The sequence below is a fragment of the Entelurus aequoreus genome, linkage group LG03, assembly GCF_033978785.1.
Source record: "Entelurus aequoreus isolate RoL-2023_Sb linkage group LG03, RoL_Eaeq_v1.1, whole genome shotgun sequence".
Classification (NCBI taxonomy): Eukaryota; Metazoa; Chordata; class Actinopteri; order Syngnathiformes; family Syngnathidae; genus Entelurus; species Entelurus aequoreus.
In genome coordinates this window covers 53,022,794-53,041,870 of record NC_084733.1, presented here as the reverse complement: position 1 = coordinate 53,041,870, position 19,077 = coordinate 53,022,794, and the positions used below count along the sequence as shown (strand labels likewise).

Below are 19,077 nucleotides of genomic sequence, written 5' to 3'. Positions count from 1 at the left end.
CTCAAAACCAGAAGAGGGCATAATATAATGCTCACAACACTATTGATAATTAGCACCTTTGAGGTAGCCGCTTAAGGTTGCAAACAGTCCCTTTAATAAAGTCCAATAAAAAAAGAAGAGGAGCATTACCCATTCATTCCCAACAGAAAGTTGCTTTTACTGACTTCCTACATACTGTACATACAGTACATATGTGGTAGGGAAAGGAATGGGACAAGCTTACTCTTTCAGCAACATATGTGAGGGATTAAATATTAGGAAAATTACACATTTAGCATATTGCTCCTCATGCAAACCACAATAATAAACTTATTGTTTAAATGTCTTTTTTTTATATTTACAAGGTGAGAGTGTGGAGGAGAACTCCAGTGTTGTGGTCAAGCTGCTCATCCGTCGCCCCGAGTGTTTTGGACCTGCCCTGAGGGGGGAGGGAGGGAACGGACTCCTGGCTGCTATGAAAGAAGCAATCAAGATCTCTGAGACCCCGGCTTTGGACCTGCCTGGTTCTGTCCAGGGAGTCAGCTCTGATGCGTGAGCCCTACAGATCCAGCAAAGCTTATTGAATCAATAATACAAAGGAGCTGGCCATAAGATTAGCTGCTCATCCCTTTTCTCAGACTCAAGGAATGCATTTTCTCTACTTGTGTTCTCCCCAAACCTTTAGATCCGCTGATGGTGACGATGAAGAGGAGGTAGTCCACATGGGCAATGCCATCATGTCCTTCTACTCCGCACTCATAGACCTTTTGGGACGTTGTGCTCCAGAGATGCATGTGAGTTTGCCAGATGTTTATCTTTTAATATTATTTTTTTGCATTTACATTTGTTAATTTTTTTCTGTCTCCAGCTTATCAACAAGGGGAAAGGGGAAGCTCTCCGTATTCGGGCCATTTTGCGCTCCTTGGTGCCTACTGACGATCTGGTGGGAATCATCAGCATACCACTTAAAACACCTATCATTAATAAAGGTATCTTATTTATTAACTTTAATAAACTATGGCTCCTCCTGATACAATCTACATGAACATTTACTCCAAAGACCTAATTACTGGAATCTATAGTGACTGCACCTTTTAGGGCCAGAGCACCACACTTACAGAATCTCACAACAGTGAGTACAGTGGTACCTCAGTTTTTGTACAGTATGCCCCACGTTTCATATGATTTAGTTGTTAATGAAAATATTGGCCACATTTTTTGGCCAAACATTGCACAAAACAAACTATGCTGTTTGTTTCCATATCATCCGAGTCGAATCGGGAGCCCAAACAAATAATTCCACACGGGTTGTTGAGTCAGTCTCTGTACTTTTTAAAAATTAAATACAGCTGCAAAATAATCCACCATGGGGCCAAAAACATTTCTTTAATAAAGAAGGTGAGAAATGTTAGTTCAAGAAATAACTCCTAGCTACGAAAGATGGCCGTATTCGCCAACAAGAGTTATCAAAAAGGTAAAAGTGATGGTAAATGTTCATTTAGCCGATTCATTCATCGTTGATACATATTTCTAATTGTTTTCTGCATGTAAAACTATAATCATTCCTTAGAAAATGGGTTTGGCTTGGGGGGTCTGGAATAGATTTATTGGACTTACATTGTTTCGAAGGGGAAAAATTGCTTTGGTTTTTGTATGTTTTGTTTTTTGTCTGACCTTTCATAACAAATTCCTAAAAAAACATTGTGGCAGCGCTGTATACTTTTCACATTTCACAAACCATTTTATTATTCAGTCTCAATTGACTATTACATTAAAAAAAACATGTTCGCTCTTAACATACAGTAGTCAGTGTACAGCTTGCAAAGTTCTATAGATACTGTACTGTCTTCTTTTAGTTTTAGTAACTCTGCTCCCTCAGCATTTTTTAAGAAAACACTAGATGTGTCTGTTGTATACAGTACTGAGAAAAACAAACAATTTCTGCGGGATCACACAAATAAACAATGAAGCAGCAAAGTTATTAAAGGACAAGATTTAGGTCAATACCTAAATTTCTGGCCATGACTGTACACTGACTACTCCAAAGTATATCAAATTTGTATTGTCTTTTGAGAGGATATAGTGTAATAAAAATGTTTGCCAAAATATGTGGAGTGTATTCACTTACTGTATATGTTAAAAGAACCAGCCTGATAAAAACATACAGTAGGCGATATTTTTTTTTTAAATAACTAAATATATTTGCATACTACAACTGGGGTGCCTCCCGTGTCATTGCTTACAATAGCAAATTTTCTGGCAGAGATGAAGGTTATTGAATTCATTTTACTGCTCATGCCTTTTTAATCAGCCAAGCACTTTTCTGTGCACTCCCACAGCTCTGAGTAAGCCATATCGCTCGTCTTGCTCTGATGATTGATCTGCTTAAGCATAGCAAGACTTGGCTCTTAATTGTGCAGCCATCCGTTCTGGCAATAGGCCAGCAGGGTAGACAGAAAGGTCTCATCTGCTCAATAGCCACACATACCATAAAGTATTGAGAACTTAATCACTTACTGTAGGTTATATTTAAGGGTTCTTACATCCAAATGTAACACAGAGTGTTTTCTATCTCTCTCTCAGACGGTTCTGTGACAGAACCCGACATGTCAGCCATCTTTTGTCCAGACCACAAGGCCCCTATGGTGCTGTTCCTGGACAGAGTTTATGGTATTGAGGACCAGAGCTTTTTGCTTCACCTGCTTGAAGTTGGCTTCCTTCCTGATCTGAGGGCCGCAAACTCTCTAGATACGGTAAGTAGACGTATTGCCTTCTTGTGTAGCAAAATGTGGTGTTTTTAGTACAGGTTTTTAGGGTTACTACTGTACAGTAGCAAACCGGCCAACATACTGTACATGGCACACACAATACTTGTTCAGAGGACATACAGCCCAACTCCGGGAGCGCCTTCTCTTCCGATTTCGTTTCAACATTGAGAAATGACTGTTGTAATGCAATGATTGGTTCCAGCTGCAACAACACTCCTCTTCGCTGAAATCATCATCGTTTGTTTATGACAACGGAAGCTAACAAGCAAAATAGACACCAACAATTGTGTTTACGCAACGTCTTGTGCTCAAAGAGCTATAAAAGCAGTGCTGTCCCAAATGCTGCCATTTGCAGCTTGAAGCACATTGTAATAATAAAACAAAAAAACACATTTATTAAACTAAAAGACAAAAAAAAAACTTGAATTAAGAAAATGTGAAAAATAATGCAAGAGCCATAATGGTGGAGCGAAAAGGTTAACATTTTGATAGTAATGACTAATAATAAAAACCTCTAACAACAACAAAAAAAAGTATATATACTGTATACCATTATTTTAGCATTTTTACAAAATAAAATATTAATAAAGTAAGGGTGGAGGGCAGTACTACTACAAAGTTAGCGTGCCAAGCATGTGGAATAATATTTTGAAAAGTGGTAATTGATGCCAAGTGTATAAAAGTACTGCATAAAAGCTGTGGATACTTCTTAGTTTAGTATCTTTAATTAATTTGAAAACATTTGTTTTCCTTACTGTCATTATGGGTATTTAGTGTGGAATTTTAAGGGGTGACATGCACATTTTATGAAAATGCTGGGACATAAGCATACTGTATGTGGAAAAAGTGAAGTGCTCTGAGTATATTGCGGATGCACTGCAAGAAGTTGTATTCCTTTATAAGGTAAATTAATTAAAAGGTCTAACAAAAGGTGCTTGTAGAACTGTAAACATTGACTTTTATCGTGCTGTTTATTCATCCATCCATTTTGTACCGTTTGCCTCTCTCTGTTTTAGCATTATCCGAAAACACAATTAAAATATCCATTTTGTACTCTTTATTGGAGTTTGCCATAAAGAGAGGTGTAAAAAAATTCAGGGAAATATTTGGGATTATCCACAACATCGAGGCTGATGTGGCAGAAATAAGGAGCACTGCTAAATGTATTAGTTCATTATCTCTGATTGGTGTCCATAGAAACACAATGATTTTCCCATTAACAGACATTCAAGGCTAATTAGCTCAAGGCAGCTGTTATCATCTAAAACAGTATCTGTCATTGTAACAGTGACCTGCTCCTTTTAGTGCAGCTTGCTAACTCTTGTTGTTCTACAAGATCATTCTTCAGTATGAGGTTGAACTTGAAATATGCTGCAGGTCAATTGAAGCAGGAATAAGGAGGCAAATGCAGGAAGCCTGACAAGGGGAAAAATCCATTGTAAATACCAGTTTTACCAGTAAAATAGAACAATAAATGGTAATTGTAATGAACAAAAATAAAACATGTGGTCTGAGACTTAATCTACCTTTTCTCTCCCCTTCCGTTTTCCATTTTGTTGCAAGTACAGTGCTTAGACCCGGCTGCAGAAAAACATTCGAGGGGTGACATTACATTTTTTAATGGAGCAAACCTTTTCAACCTACAATTTATTTGCTTCAGGCTAAAAATAGCTCTGTGACCACTCCCACAGTGCAGAGAAATTATTTCCCTCTTACTAAAAAGGGGCGGTTCATCCCAAAATCTAACAAACAAACAAACAAAAAAGTGTCCATTCATTCAACTCATGCATGTATTCAAGAAGAGCAGCAACAAGGGTTGTGGCCTGCAGATAGCAACATACAGCTTCACTTCTACTGCAAACAGAAGCACTGATGTCAACCTGGACACTGAAGTAAACTTTCATACTGGGAGAGGTACAGCAGCTTGGGAGCACAAGGAGTAGAACAAAGCAGTGTTACCCTTTTGCCTACAAGTAACCTATAAGCTTGTGTGTGTGTGTGTGTGTGTGTGTGTGTGTGTGTGTGTGTGTGTGTGTGTGTGTGTGTGTGTGTGTGTGTGTGTGTGTGTGTGTGAACGAGGGAGAGAGAGAGAGAGAGAGAGAGAGAGAGAGAGAGAGAGAGAGAGAGAGAGAGAGAGAGAGAGAGAGAGAGAGACTCCATCGCTGCTGAAGCTACCTTTCCTAATATGAATTTTTACTCCAGTGCTACTGTTGACTCCAGTGCTTCCGTTTCCAGTGGAAGTGAATGCCACAGCTTCCTGCTCACTCCCGTTTGTGTCGTCACTTCTTGTCCGTGTATTTATGACCATGAACGTCAAGTATTAACAACGTACCCTCTCATGCTGTGTATGACTCAGAGACCTGCCCCCACCACTTTGAATTGGCCAGCACGTTGCCTCTGTTTGTTGGTTGGATTGGTTGAATTGTTTCATCGACAAACCGAGATAGGAATAATAGAGTGTTGGCTACTTTTGATTTAAAATGAATAAATAAATAAATAAATAAGTAAATAGGATGAACAGCTTCCAGCCCAGGGCTGACTCCATGGGTGGGAATAACCCAAAAACTAGTGAGCATCCTGGATGATGCCAGTCACCCTCTGCATACCGTTATCAGTAGCCAGAGGAGCCTGTTCAGTGCTAGACTGCTTCATCCCAAGTGCAGGACTAATAGACTCAAAAAATCCTTTGTCCCACACGCCATTAGACTGTACAACTCCTCTCTGGGAGGGAGGGGGGGCACTAAAATGACAGGGGATGCAAAACAATAACAGTGCAATACTTTTTCATAACATGGTCACTACTGCCTAGTTTCTCTTGTTATATTCTTATTTTACTGTTATATTCTTATTCTCATTGTTGCTTTTTATTTTTATTCTATTTTAATATTTTTCTATTTTGTTTCCATTTATACCCCCATTATTTACTTTTTACTTTTTAAATTTGATCTCAATTTTGTACACTGCTGCTGGAATTTAAATTTTCCTGAGGGAACTCTCCTGAAGGAATCAATAAAGTACTATCTATCTATCTATCTATCTATCTATCTATCTATCTATCTATCTATCTATCTATCTATCTATCTATCTATCTATCTATCTATCTATCTATCTATCTATCTATCTATCTATCTATCTATCTGACCCGCCAAAGGCCGCCCATACCTCCAGGACTATTATTACATCATCTGTCACAAACTTGAACCTTGTAAAAACCTGCTAATGTTTTGGTGATTATTTTTTAAAATACATTTAAACAACAAAATAGTAATTATTTACTCATAATTTAATATTTGGCCTTTAACAGCTGCTTGTTAAACACATTTAATGAAGTGAAGTGAATTACATTTATATAGCGCTTTTTCTCAAGTGACTCAAAGCGCTTTACATAGTGAAACCCAATATCTAAGTTACATTCAAACCAGTGTGGGTGGCACTGGGAGCAGGTGGGTAAAGTGTCTTGCCCAAGGACACAACGGCAGTGACTAGGATGGCGGAAGCGGGGATCGAACCTGCAACCCTCAAGTTGCTGGCGCGGCCGCTCTACCAACCGAGCTATACCGCCCCGAATGTGCATCATTAGCAAGAAATGCACTTATTATTATTTATACCAATAATTTAGAGTCTCCAATTAAAGGTGCAGCTTACGCCGGGCTCCAAAAAAAAAAAAAAAATTAAGCCACGAAATAAAAGAACACCACCAAACAAATAGAAACATTTGTTACAATTAGAAGAATTCCGATTTGTTATTTTTAATTTAATTTAATTTAATTTAATTTGTATTTGTATTTTTTTTTAAAATTATTATTATTATTTTTGTTTAATCTTATTATTTATTTGTGTGTGGCGTCGCGCGGGTCTCGCTTCCTATTGGGTGGGGTCCGTGCCCGTGTGGCCCGACCTTGCGCTGTGGGGTCTCTGTTGGCGACTTGATGTGGTGGCGGCGCGGCGCCCATGTCTGGTCTGGATGCTGTGTCTCGGTTGTTTGGGCGGTGGTGTGTTTGCGCGGGTTTGGGTTGGGGTGGTGGGGTCTTTTGGTGGTGGGGGGGGGGGGTGTTGGTGTCTCTTGTTTGCGTGTTGGTGTTTGGGCTTGCTGGCGCTGGCTGGTCTCCGTGATCCTGTTGGCATGTGGTTGCCGGTCGCGTTTTTTTTTTTGACCGCTTTGATTTAATTGGGTGGTGCTGGCTGTCTGGGGGTGTTGTGGCTGCTGTTTCTGCTGCCGTTTGTTTGTGGTGTGGGCGCCCGTGGCTGCTGGGTCTGGTGCAAGGGGGTGGCAGCGCACGCGCATGGTGGTTGTCGGGGCTGACAAACTGTGTATATGTAGGTATGTATGTATATATATGTGTATGTGTATGTGTATGTGTATGTATGTGTATGTGTGTGTATGTGTACAGGTGTATGTGTATGTTTATGTATATAGATATGTATGTATATTTCTGGGGGTACGTTCTGGGCCTGCCTGTCGGGTGGGGGTCGGCGCCTCAGGCTACTGCATCCGGACTGCGTGTCTGGAGCTCCTGGGTCCCACCGTCCATCCCTTCCGGGTGCCCGTCTTGGTTGGGGCCTGCTGGGTCTGGTCCCTGCATGTACTGTGGTAGTTTGGTGCTGCAGGGTATTCCGAGGAGCTGCGAGTCGGCCAGTTGTTGGGGTAGCGACCTTGTGTGTCAGCATGTCTGTGATCTTCTTTTAATTCTTTTTTTTTAAATTAGATTTAATTATTTATGTATTCTTATTTTTTAATGTATTTTATTAATATTATTATTATTATTATTATTATTATTTATTTATTAATTTTATTAATTTATTTTCCCCTACCTCAGGGGGAGACTCGGCGGGGCGGTTGCTGGTTGTTCCATCTCCATCGTTGGGGTCCCTGCGGGTGGGGTGGGTGGTTCCCGTGGCCCCGTGCTGGGTGGTCCTGTGGCGGCCGGCTTGGGTGGGGTGGCCGTGGGCTGGCCTCGCCGCGCTCTCCGGGGGTGGGGGGGTGGGGGGGCTCGTGGGGGCCCGGTTGCCGGTGGGGCGGGGGCGGTCTTCCCATCCGGTTGCGGGGGGTCTCTGGGCCCCTCGGGCGGGGCGTCCCGCCTTTCTGTCCGTGTGGGGTGTGGTCTCTCGCTGGCTTGGGGTCTGGCTGCCCCCTGCTTTTCTTGTGCCTTGTCCTCTGCCGGGTGCGTCTGTCTGCGGCCTGCTGTTGGCCCTTGTGGGCGGCGCGGTGGGCCAGGCTCTGGGGTTCCTGTCGCTGTCCGGCTTGGCTGCGTGGGGGCGGTGGTCCCTGGTTCCCTGGGCACCATACCTACTGTTTATGGGATGGGCTCTCGGGGAGGCTGGGGCCGTACTCTGGCTCCTGCACACACTGGGAGTCAAATGTATTGTACATGCAAATTCACATATACTCACATACACACATACATACACACATACATAGGTACCTACGCTCCCACATACATATACAAACACAGTACATATTTACACACTCAAAGTTTGTACATCCACACGCACCCTCATTATACAAACATACTGTATACCAGTGGCGTGCAGTCACTAGAGGCAAGGGAGGCGGGGCCTCACCGGCCATCATGGAAAGAAAAAAAAAAGAAAAAGAAAAAAAAATCAATTAAATTGTTATATGTATCCAGTGATTATACTAAAGTTATTTTCCATTTAACTTCACCAGTTTTAGATTATTTTTATTTTTATTTTCACATTTGCCGTTCAAATACTGAGTTGAGGCACTTGTGCCTCACCATGGATTGCGACTCGGCTAACTGCTGGCCTGCTGTGCAGTGAAACCGTATTGCTATATGAATTATATTATACATTACCATAGTTTAGTTAGCTGAGGTATATAATGTACAGTGTATTTTGTCAACAACTGTATGTGTGTAACGTATTTTTAGTGCTGAGCGATCATAAATCTGCTGCGAAGACACACTGTGTGACGCTCGTATCACAACCCCGCCTCCTGGTGCCAAGCACCTCCGCCGCAGAATGCACCGCCCGACGGGAGCACCGCGGCCACACCAACCAAAGCCCACACCCAAACCCTCCACGTGCAAGACCGAATCCACCCAAAAAAAGTCACTTAACAAGAAGCCAAAAAGTGCAAAAACAACAATGCTCGCGCTGCAGGAGCCGCGAACGACCGCAGGGACACAACATTAGGTACAGCTGCACTGCAGGTTCATATGTTTTTAAATTTGACTGTGATGATGCAGTCGTGCCTCACCAGACATTAACCTCACCGCACGCCACTGCTGTATACACATACTGTACATATACATTCACTGTATAAACATACATATACACATACTGTACATATACACTCACTGTACAAACACACACATACATATACTGTACATATACATTCACTGTACAAACACACATATACACATACTGTACATATACATTCACTGTACAAACACACATACTGTATACACATACTGTACATATACATTCACTTTACAAACACACATACACATTCTATACATATACATTCACTGTACAAACACACATATACACATTCATTCACTGTACAAGCACACATATACACATACTGTACATATACAAGTGCATATGCACACATACGCTCATGCACATAATCACGTTTCATCAAACATATATTAACGTTGTTGCCCTAGGGTAAACTGGGTATAACACATGGCACACTGACAAAGTTTAACCTATTGTTACTATAACAATCTACAAGGTTAATGTAGGTTGCTTCTCTTTCTTCCCCTCCATTTTTCTGCATTCTTTCGTATCTCAAGTTATCATTACGTATTTGTATTGTTGCATTTGAACAATTGTATTGTTGATAATAAAGGTAAAGTGTTGGTATTGTTTATTATCAATAGCACTATTTCTATTGGTATTCATATTGCTCTATTTTTAGTGTAATAATGCTCATTATCATTTCTGTATTATTTTTTATTTTCGCTAACTGCTTATTTGCTATTACTTTTACCATCATATTTTTACATGTCGTATTTGCTGTTGTTGTTGTTGTTGTGTTTTCTGTTGTTGTTTATGTCTCTCTGTCTAATCCCCCTCGTGTCCCCACAATTCCCCCCTCTGTCTTCCTTTTTTTCTCTTTCTATCCCCTCCTGCTCCAGCCCGGCTGCACCAAATGATAATATAAATACATTTAATAAAGTCAAAATACAAATAAGGCAACAAGAGAAGTATCCTACACTTCTCTTTTGTAAAGTAAATCTGAACACCCGATATGGGCATCTACATCAACTATATCAGGGCTCACCAACCTTTTTGAAACCAAGAGCTACTTTTTGGGTACTGATTAATGCGAAGGGCTACCAGTTTGATACACACTTAAATAAATTGCCAGAAATAGCCAATTGGCTCAATTTACCTTTAACTCTATGTTATTATTAATAATTAATGATATTTACACTTAAAAAGAGGAGAAAACACGAAAAAAATGACAATTAAATTTTGAAACATAGTTTATCTTCAATTTCGACTCTTTAAAATTCAAAATTCAACCAAAAAAAGAAGAGAAAAACTAGCTAATTCGAATCTTTTTGAAAAAATTAAAAAATAATTTATGGAACATCATTAGTAATTTAATTTTAGAATTTTGATGACATGTTTTAAATGGGTTAAAATCCAATCTGCACTTTGTTAGAATATATAACAAATTGGACCAAGCTATGTTTCTAACAAAGACAAATCATTATTTCTTCTAGATTTTCCAGAACAAAAATTTTAAAAGAAATTCAAAAGACTTTGAAATAAGATTTAAATTTGATTCTACAGATTTTCTAGATTTGGCAGAATAATTTTTTTGAATTTTAATCATAATAAGTTTGAAGAAATATTTCACAGATATTCTTCGTCGAAAAAACAGAAGCTAAAATGAATAATTAAATTAAAATGTATTTATTATTCTTTACAATAAAAAAATTGTTTTTACTTGAACATTGATTTAAATTGTCAGGAAAGAAGGGGAAGGAATTTAAAAGGTAAAAAGGTATATGTGTTTAAAAATACTAAAATCATTTTTAAGGTTGTATTTTTTCTCTAAAATTGTCTTTCTGAAAGTTATAAGAAGCAAAGTAAAAAAATTAATGAATTAATTTAAACAAGTGAAGACCAAGTCTTTAAAATATTTTCTTGGATATTCAAATTCTATTTGAGTTTTGTCTCTCTTAGAATTAAAAATGTCGGGCAAAGCGAGACCAGCTTGCTAGTAAGTAAATAACATTTAAAAAATAGAGGCAGCTCACTGGTAAGTGCTGCTATTTGAGCTATTTTTAGAACAGGCCAGCGGGCTACTCATCTGGTCCTTACGGGCTACCTGGTGCCCGCGGGCACCGCGTTGGTGACCCCTGAACTACATGATTTCCCTGAGAAGCTGGGCAGGACAAAAAAAAAAAAAAAAAGAAGAAGAATTCCGATTGGAATGATTGCTGTTCATGGATGTCAACCACAGCTACTCTACACCAGTGTGCAGAGTATATATATATATATATATATATATATATATATATATATATATATATATATATATATATATATATATATATATATATATATATATATATATATATATATATATATATATATATATATATATATATATATATATATATATACATATATATATATATATATATATATATATATATATATATATATATATATATATATATATATTAGGGGTGTGGGAAAAAAATCGATTCGAATTCGAATCGCGATTCTCACGTTGTGCAATTCAGAATCGATTCTCATTTTTAAAAAATTGATTTAAAAATTTTTTTTTTTAATTAATCAATCCAACAAAACAATACACAGCAATACCATAACAATGCAATCCAATTCCAAAACCAAACCCCACCCAGCAACACTCAGAACTGCAATAAACAGAGCAATTGAGAGGAGACACAAACATGACACGGCAGCACGGTGGCAGAGGGGTTATTGCGTCTGCCTCACAATACGAAGGTCCTGAGTAGTCGTGAGTTCAATCCCGGCCTCGGGAGTTTGCATGTTCTCCCCGTGACTGCGTGGGTTCCCTCCGGGTACTCCGGCTTCCTCCCACCTCCAAAGACATGCACCTGGGGATAAGTTGATTGGCAACACTAAATTGGCCCTAGTGTGTGAATGTGAGTGTGAATGTTGTCTGTCTATCTGTGTTGGCCCTACGATGAGGTGGCGACTTGTCCAGGGTGTACCCTGCCTTCCGCCCGATTGTAGCTGAGATAGGCTCCAGCGCCACCCGCGACCCCGAAGGGAATAAGCGGTAGAAAATGGATGGATGGGATGGACAAACATGACACAGAGCAAACCAAAAGTAGTGAAACAAAAATGAATATTATCAACAACAGTATCAATATTAGTTACAATTTCAACATAGCAGTGATTAAAAATCCCTCATTGACATTATCATTAGACTTTTAGTTTATGAGATGCGATGCAAGTGTAAGCCACTGTGACACTATTGTTCATTTTTTGTATTTTTTTTTTAAATTAATGTTTGTAATGATAATATCAATGAGGGATTTTTAATCACTGCTATGTTGAAATTGTTACTAATATTGATGCTGTTGTTGATAATATTCATTTTTGTCTCACTACTTTTAGATTGTTCCGTGTAATGTTTGTGTGTCCTCAATTGCTCTCAATTGCTCTGTTTATTGCTATTCTGAATGTTGCTGGGTTGGGTTTTGTTTTGAAATTGTATTGAATTATTATGGTATTATTGTGTATTGTTTTCATTTAAAAAAAAAATTTAAAAAAAAAAAAAAAAAAAACGTTTTTGAATCGAGAATCGTGTTGAATTGAAAAAAAAGCGATTCTGAATCGAATCGTGACCCCAAGAATCGATTTTGAATCGAATCGTGGGACACCCAAAGATTCCCAGCCCTAAAATATATATATATATATATATATATATATATATATATGTATATGTACATTTACGTATATATGTATATATATATATATATATATATATATATATATATATATTTATATATATATCCATCCATCCATTTTCTACCGCTTATTCCCTTATATATATGTATATATGTATATGTACATTTACGTATATATGTATATATATATATATATATATATATATATATATATATATATATATATATATATATATATATATATATATATATATATATATATATATATATATATATAAAAAACCATTTTGTGGAATAGCCTTCATTTCTAAGAACAAGAATAGACTGTCGAGTTTCAAATGAAAGTTCTCTTTTTCTGGCCATTTTGAGCGTTTAATTGACCCCACAAATGTGATGCCCCAGAAACTCAATCTGCTCAAAGGAAGGTCAGTTTTGTAGCTTCTGTAACGAGCTAAACTGTTTTCAGATGTGTGAACATGATTGCACAAGGGTTTTCTAATCATCAATTAGCCTTCTGAGCCAATGAGCAAACACATTGTACCATTAGAACACTGGAGTGATAGTTGCTGGAAATGGGCCTCTATACACCTATGTAGATATTGCACCAAAAACCAGACATTTGCAGCTAGAATAGTCATTTACCACATTAGCAATGTATAGAGTGTATTTCTTTAAAGTTAAGACTAGTTTAAAGTTATCTTCATTGAAAAGTACAGTGCTTTTCCTTCAAAAATAAGGACATTTCAATGTGACCCCAAACTTTTGAACAGTAGTGTATATATATATATATATATATATATATATATATATATATATATATATATATATATATATATATATATATATATATATATATATATATATATATATATATATGTATATGTACATTTACGTATATATATATATATGTATATATATATATATATATATATATATATACTATATATATATATATATATATATATATATATATATATATATATATATATATATATATATATATATATATATGTATATGTACATTTACGTATATATATATATATACTCTATATAAATATATATATATATACTCTATAAAAATATATATATACTATATATATATATATATATATATATATATATATATATATATATATATATATATATATATATATATATATATATATATATGCTATATAGACCTCTATGCGCCCTCCTATGAGTGGTGAGCCCATTGGAGGGGGGACCCATGTTGCCTCTTCGGGCTGTGCCCAGTTGGGCCCCATGGGGACAGGCCTGGCCACCAGGCACTCGCCATTGAGCACCGACTCAGCGCCTTGCTCCAAAGGAGGGCCGTAGTGACCCACGTCCGGGCGAGGGAAATTTGAGTCTTTGTTTTTTCTTTTTCATAAAGGTCTTTCAGCTGCTCCTTGTCTGGTCCCTGTTTTTGCCTTGGGAAACCCTTCCAGGGGGCATAGAAGCCCCTGAACAACGTAGCTCTCAGGATGATTGAGACACAAAAACTCCTCTACCACGATAAGGAGGCAGCTCTGAGAGGCGATTTATATTTATAAATATTTACATTACATTATATATATATATATATATATATATATATATATATATATATATATATATATATATATATATATATATATATATATATATATATATATGCATACGGGGTGATTAAAAAACAATACGTAAAAATTATCACTCGATATTTCAAAAATGAAAAACTAGCTTGAATGCATGTGTTCAAGTATTTATTTCATGCTTTACATGAAATAAATATATGTACATGTATGTACATATATGTATATATAAATATATCTATATACATATATATATATATATATATGTGTATGTACACATATGTATATATGTATATACACATATACATATATGTGTATAAATGTACATACAGGAACTCATGTCAATGTGACGTTATGACCTCATATGTCTTTATGCGGGCGGGACATTGCGTTCACATTAGACATCACATGTTTTTGACTTCATAAAAACATCGTATTTGACCAAAAAAATCTGATTTGGACATCTTACCATGCAGTGTGAATGTAGCCGGAGACTAATATCTCCCATCTCCCACATCTTTCTGCAGGAGGGTCTGTGCACCACCGAGACGGCATTGGCCATGAACCGTTACATCGGCTCAGCCATACTCCCCCTCCTCACCCGCTGCGCGCCCCTCTTCGCTGGCACCGAGCACCACGCCACGCTCATCGATTCCACACTGCACACCATCTATCGCCTCTCCAAAGGCAGGTCCCTCACCAAGGCCCAGAGAGACGCCATTGAAGAGTGCCTGCTGGCTGTCTGCAAGTGAGGAGAGCACAAAAGGCACATTTATCTGCGCCGACAGGGGTTGAGATTAACAATAAATCGGATCTGGCTTGTCTCCCAAGTCAGTAACGGTGGTCAAAAGAAGCTCAGGGGGCCACGCTTATCTCTTTCTCACCTTTCTGCAGGCACCTTCGCCCTTCTATGCTGCAGCAGCTTCTGCACCACCTCGTCTTTGACGTGCCCTTGCTGACTGAATACTGCAAGATGCCTCTCAGGGTGGCCGACATATAATTCACTCTTTTAAAAATTCTGTTGGCAGCCTCCATCTCTTATCACATTCCCCTATGGTTGCCTTGCCTGCATGCCTCATTATCAGACCTTTTCTTTTCTTCTGCATGGTCACAGTTGTTCCCTACAGTGTGTTTTTATTGGTAAAATAACTGATTGCTCCCTCTCTCTTACATATACACTTTTTTTGTACACAAATCTGTGATAAAGTGAAAGTGTGGAAGAGGCATACAGTCAATAGAAAAAAAACATGGACTTTGAGATTACAAGCTTGTTGGCTCTGCTGATCCACTTCATCCGTCTGGCCGCCAGGGAAAAAAAGAGCAAACATTATAAGATGTGACTAGCCTGTGAATAGTATTTTCCACACACGGTACTGTATCTACACCTAGAGATCTTATTTGCTCCGGCTGTTTTATTGTGCATAATTATAGTCTCCATATTTATTGTTTGTGTGATTAAAAGCCATTTTTCTATATTCAATTAATCAAATGAAGTGGTTTCCCCCCTCTGTGTCCTCCAGCTGCTAACCAACCATTATGAGCAGAACTGGAAGTACTATTGCCTCCCATCTGGCTGGGGCAGCTATGGCACGGCTTCGGAGGACGAACTGCAGCTCACCAAAAAGATCTTCTGGGGAGTGTTTGACTCGCTCGCCCAAAGGGTGAGGCATCCGTTTGATTTAAGTTAAAGTTAAAGTACCAATGATTTTCACACACACTAGGTGTGGTGAAATTTGTCCTCTGCATTTGACCCATCCCCTTGTTCACCCCCTGAGAGGTGAGGGGAGCAGTGGGCAGCAGCGGTGGCCGCGCCCGGGAATCATTTTGGTGATTTAACCCCCAATTCCAACCCTTGATGCTGAGTGCCAAGCAGGGAGGTAATGGGTCCCATTTTTATAGTCTTTGGTAAGACTCGGCTGGGATTTGAACTCACAACCCACCGATCTCAGGGCGAACACTCTAACCAATAAGCCACTGAGTAGGTTTGGGCTGTCACAGACATGCCTAGTGTTATACATCACTAAACTGATTTAAAAATCAAATGCTTACTAAACTAATACTTACTTTTACACATATCTTCTTTTACCTCTAAAGTTGTGAAACCTAACAACGTGCTGTTCTTCATAGGAAGCCAATATTACATGAAGACAGGTCCATTTAAACTAAGTGCGGCCCAAATTAAACAAAAAAACATGCAACCCAGAACCTTGGACATTATATCCCCTGAACTCGCATACACAAAGCAACTTTCATTTTGCATTCAATAAACTCCATGGTCGAGGTAACCGGCGGACAGAATCCAAAGCCTTATGCCTGTTAAAGAGTCAGAGACTATAGAATGTGCTTAGTGAAAGCACCTAATGAACATTTTGTTGTATTATTTAAAGTTGATGAACATGCATGTGTACAAAAGACATCCAGGCATTAATACATTGAAATATTGTAAACGTCTGGACTCAGCACATCTTTCTAAATGCATGCTCATTTGAGGAGGCTTTGCAAACGGCCCACATTAAAAACATCAATATCCAAATGGACGATATTGATCTGAAGCCTCAAGTATACTTGTGCCTGAGCTCTTCATTGTTAATGTCTCTTCTACAGGCTACTTCTCTGTCTTGTTGTCGCTACATTCTTGTCCCAACGACTTTAATGAGCAACCGATGGATGACAATACTTCAATTAGGTTTTCTTCTTCCTTTTTTGCAGAAATATGACCCAGATCTGTTCAAGATGGCGATGCCCTGCCTGAGCGCCATAGCTGGAGCGTTGCCACCCGACTACGTGGATGCATCCATTGGTAGCAGCATGGAGAAGCCACTTTCTGTAGATACTCATGGAAACTTTGACCCCAAACCGTTCACCACTGCTCAGTAAGTGACAATCCACATACACGTTTGATGCTGTACAAACATTATTATCCCCATTATTAATATGCACATTTGTTTTTCAGCATTGCCCTACCAGAGAAGCTTGAACACTTTGTCAACAAGTATGCTGAACATTCTCATGAGAGATGGTCAGCAGAGAAGGTAAAGCTAATGAGGCGTGACAATAAGACTGCTTTCTTTCTGTATAGAGAACCATGTTTTATATTGTTCCTGCTACATAATGCATGATTCCATTTGTGAAAAGACAGCTGAGTAGAGCAAAATTGGGACATATTGTTGCGTGTAACATATCTTCTACCAAGATAGTCAACAAATAAACAATGTCTGTGTAGTGATTAGAGACACAATGGACTCACTGTGATTGTTCTTCAGGTGCTGCTTGGGTGGAAGTATGGAGACTGTGTGGATGAGAAGGCCAGGACTCACCCACAGCTCAGGACATACAAAGCTCTGACAGAGAAGGTATGGAACATACGTTTTACAGTACGATGATGATCTTTTGCTGGATACCTGGACAAAAGTAATGGGACAACCAGCTATTATATTTGCAGGAACTAAAAATGGGTCATCCCCGACAGCCTGTCTGTGATTAATTGATTCTGTGTGAACAATATTTGTTCGGTCAAAGGCCACTCATGATATGAAAGATAGCTTCGCTCTTAATCAGTGTTCTAGTTCTTTTGCACGCTTGTGTAGGTGTTCTGCATGCTTCCACACCTCCCCAGGTGTTCTTCATGCTTCCACACCTCGCCCTTCACAGTAATGGTAATGCACACTCCCCGTGCTTGTGAGGGTGCCCTCTGCTCCTGTAACGAATACCATATTTTTTGGACCATAAAGCACACTAAAGTGCACTGTCGATTAACGGGTCTATTTTCTTTCATAAAGCGCACCAGATTATATGGCGCATTAAAGAGGTCATATTATCTTTTCTTTTCCACCTTAACTTCTTCCTTGTGGTCCACATAACAAGTAATAGTGGTTCCCTTGTCAAAATGTTGCATAGAATGTTTTACAGACCATCTTCAAGCCGCTTTCTGACCGACCGTCTCTTCAGGATGCGTTGTTTGGTGGGCGGACTTATGTATATAGCTCAACTTCAACTGCATCTTCTCCCCGTCATCTTTGTTGTAGTTTTTAGCGCTTTGGGTACATTCTATACCATATATGAATAATCCGATGACAGTCACCGGTTAGGAAAGCAGTGTGTTTTGACGAAGTATGAAGGAAGGCAAGATTGTTAAGGATATCCGCAATGCCTACATGGTATATTTAAATTTTTTGGGACTTATGCATATCCCAAATACACAACAGCAGGTACTATTAGGTAAAAAAAAGTTGGTTTTGCATTATGGGGCGAAAGAAACGCCAGATAATAGGTCTCCTAAAAGGTGCCATTTTGGGGTCCTTATACACAAACCATAATAATACCCGTATGTTGAAGCACAGTACGTCTGACTGCGGTTTAATTTTTTCTTGTGCTAATTCAGACAGACGTGAAGTCACGCGAAACCTAGGCAACGAAACATGGCACCGCTGGATCTTACGTGAATCGGTTCCCGGTAGTGCCGGCTGGTTTTGGTCGGTGCCAAAAAAGTACCGGATCTGGTGCCCATCCCTAGTGACAAAGTATGATTGTAATGTAAAACAATTTCATTTTGTAAATACAGTTAAACTGGATGTATAGCGTAGCACATTTATTTTGAAGCCGGAAAAGTGTGTGATTGGTTTGAGTGTCTTGACATGTTTTTATGTCAGGTCGACTGTTTGCAATAAAAAAAAAAAGTCTCCTTTCGACATCCTACCGGCTGTCTTTCATTTATGTTGAGCTTTTATGTCATCTTACTTACTAAATCAGTCACAGTAACATTCTAAATGTTTTGTTATTATTGCACCTTAACGGTAATCTAAACACGGAAGTGAAGCACCACCCACCTGAACCACACGCGCAGCAGGCTTTTGCTGCAAGGATGTC

At 38.7% G+C, this 19,077-nt stretch overlaps 1 protein-coding gene across 1 annotated transcript in view; it reads left to right on the top strand.

Annotated features, from left to right (window-relative positions):
* LOC133646604 (ryanodine receptor 3-like) overlaps positions 1-19,077 on the top strand; it is a 168,978-nt gene that overhangs the window by 61,222 nt on the left and 88,679 nt on the right. The window contains exons 26-35 of the mRNA XM_062042144.1: positions 345-531; positions 665-773; positions 848-968; positions 2,563-2,732; positions 14,739-14,959; positions 15,106-15,196; positions 15,732-15,872; positions 16,921-17,084; positions 17,165-17,243; positions 17,475-17,564. Of these exons, the coding sequence (XP_061898128.1) occupies positions 345-531; positions 665-773; positions 848-968; positions 2,563-2,732; positions 14,739-14,959; positions 15,106-15,196; positions 15,732-15,872; positions 16,921-17,084; positions 17,165-17,243; positions 17,475-17,564 (1,373 nt within the window). The remainder of the gene's footprint in view (positions 1-344; positions 532-664; positions 774-847; positions 969-2,562; positions 2,733-14,738; positions 14,960-15,105; positions 15,197-15,731; positions 15,873-16,920; positions 17,085-17,164; positions 17,244-17,474; positions 17,565-19,077) is intronic.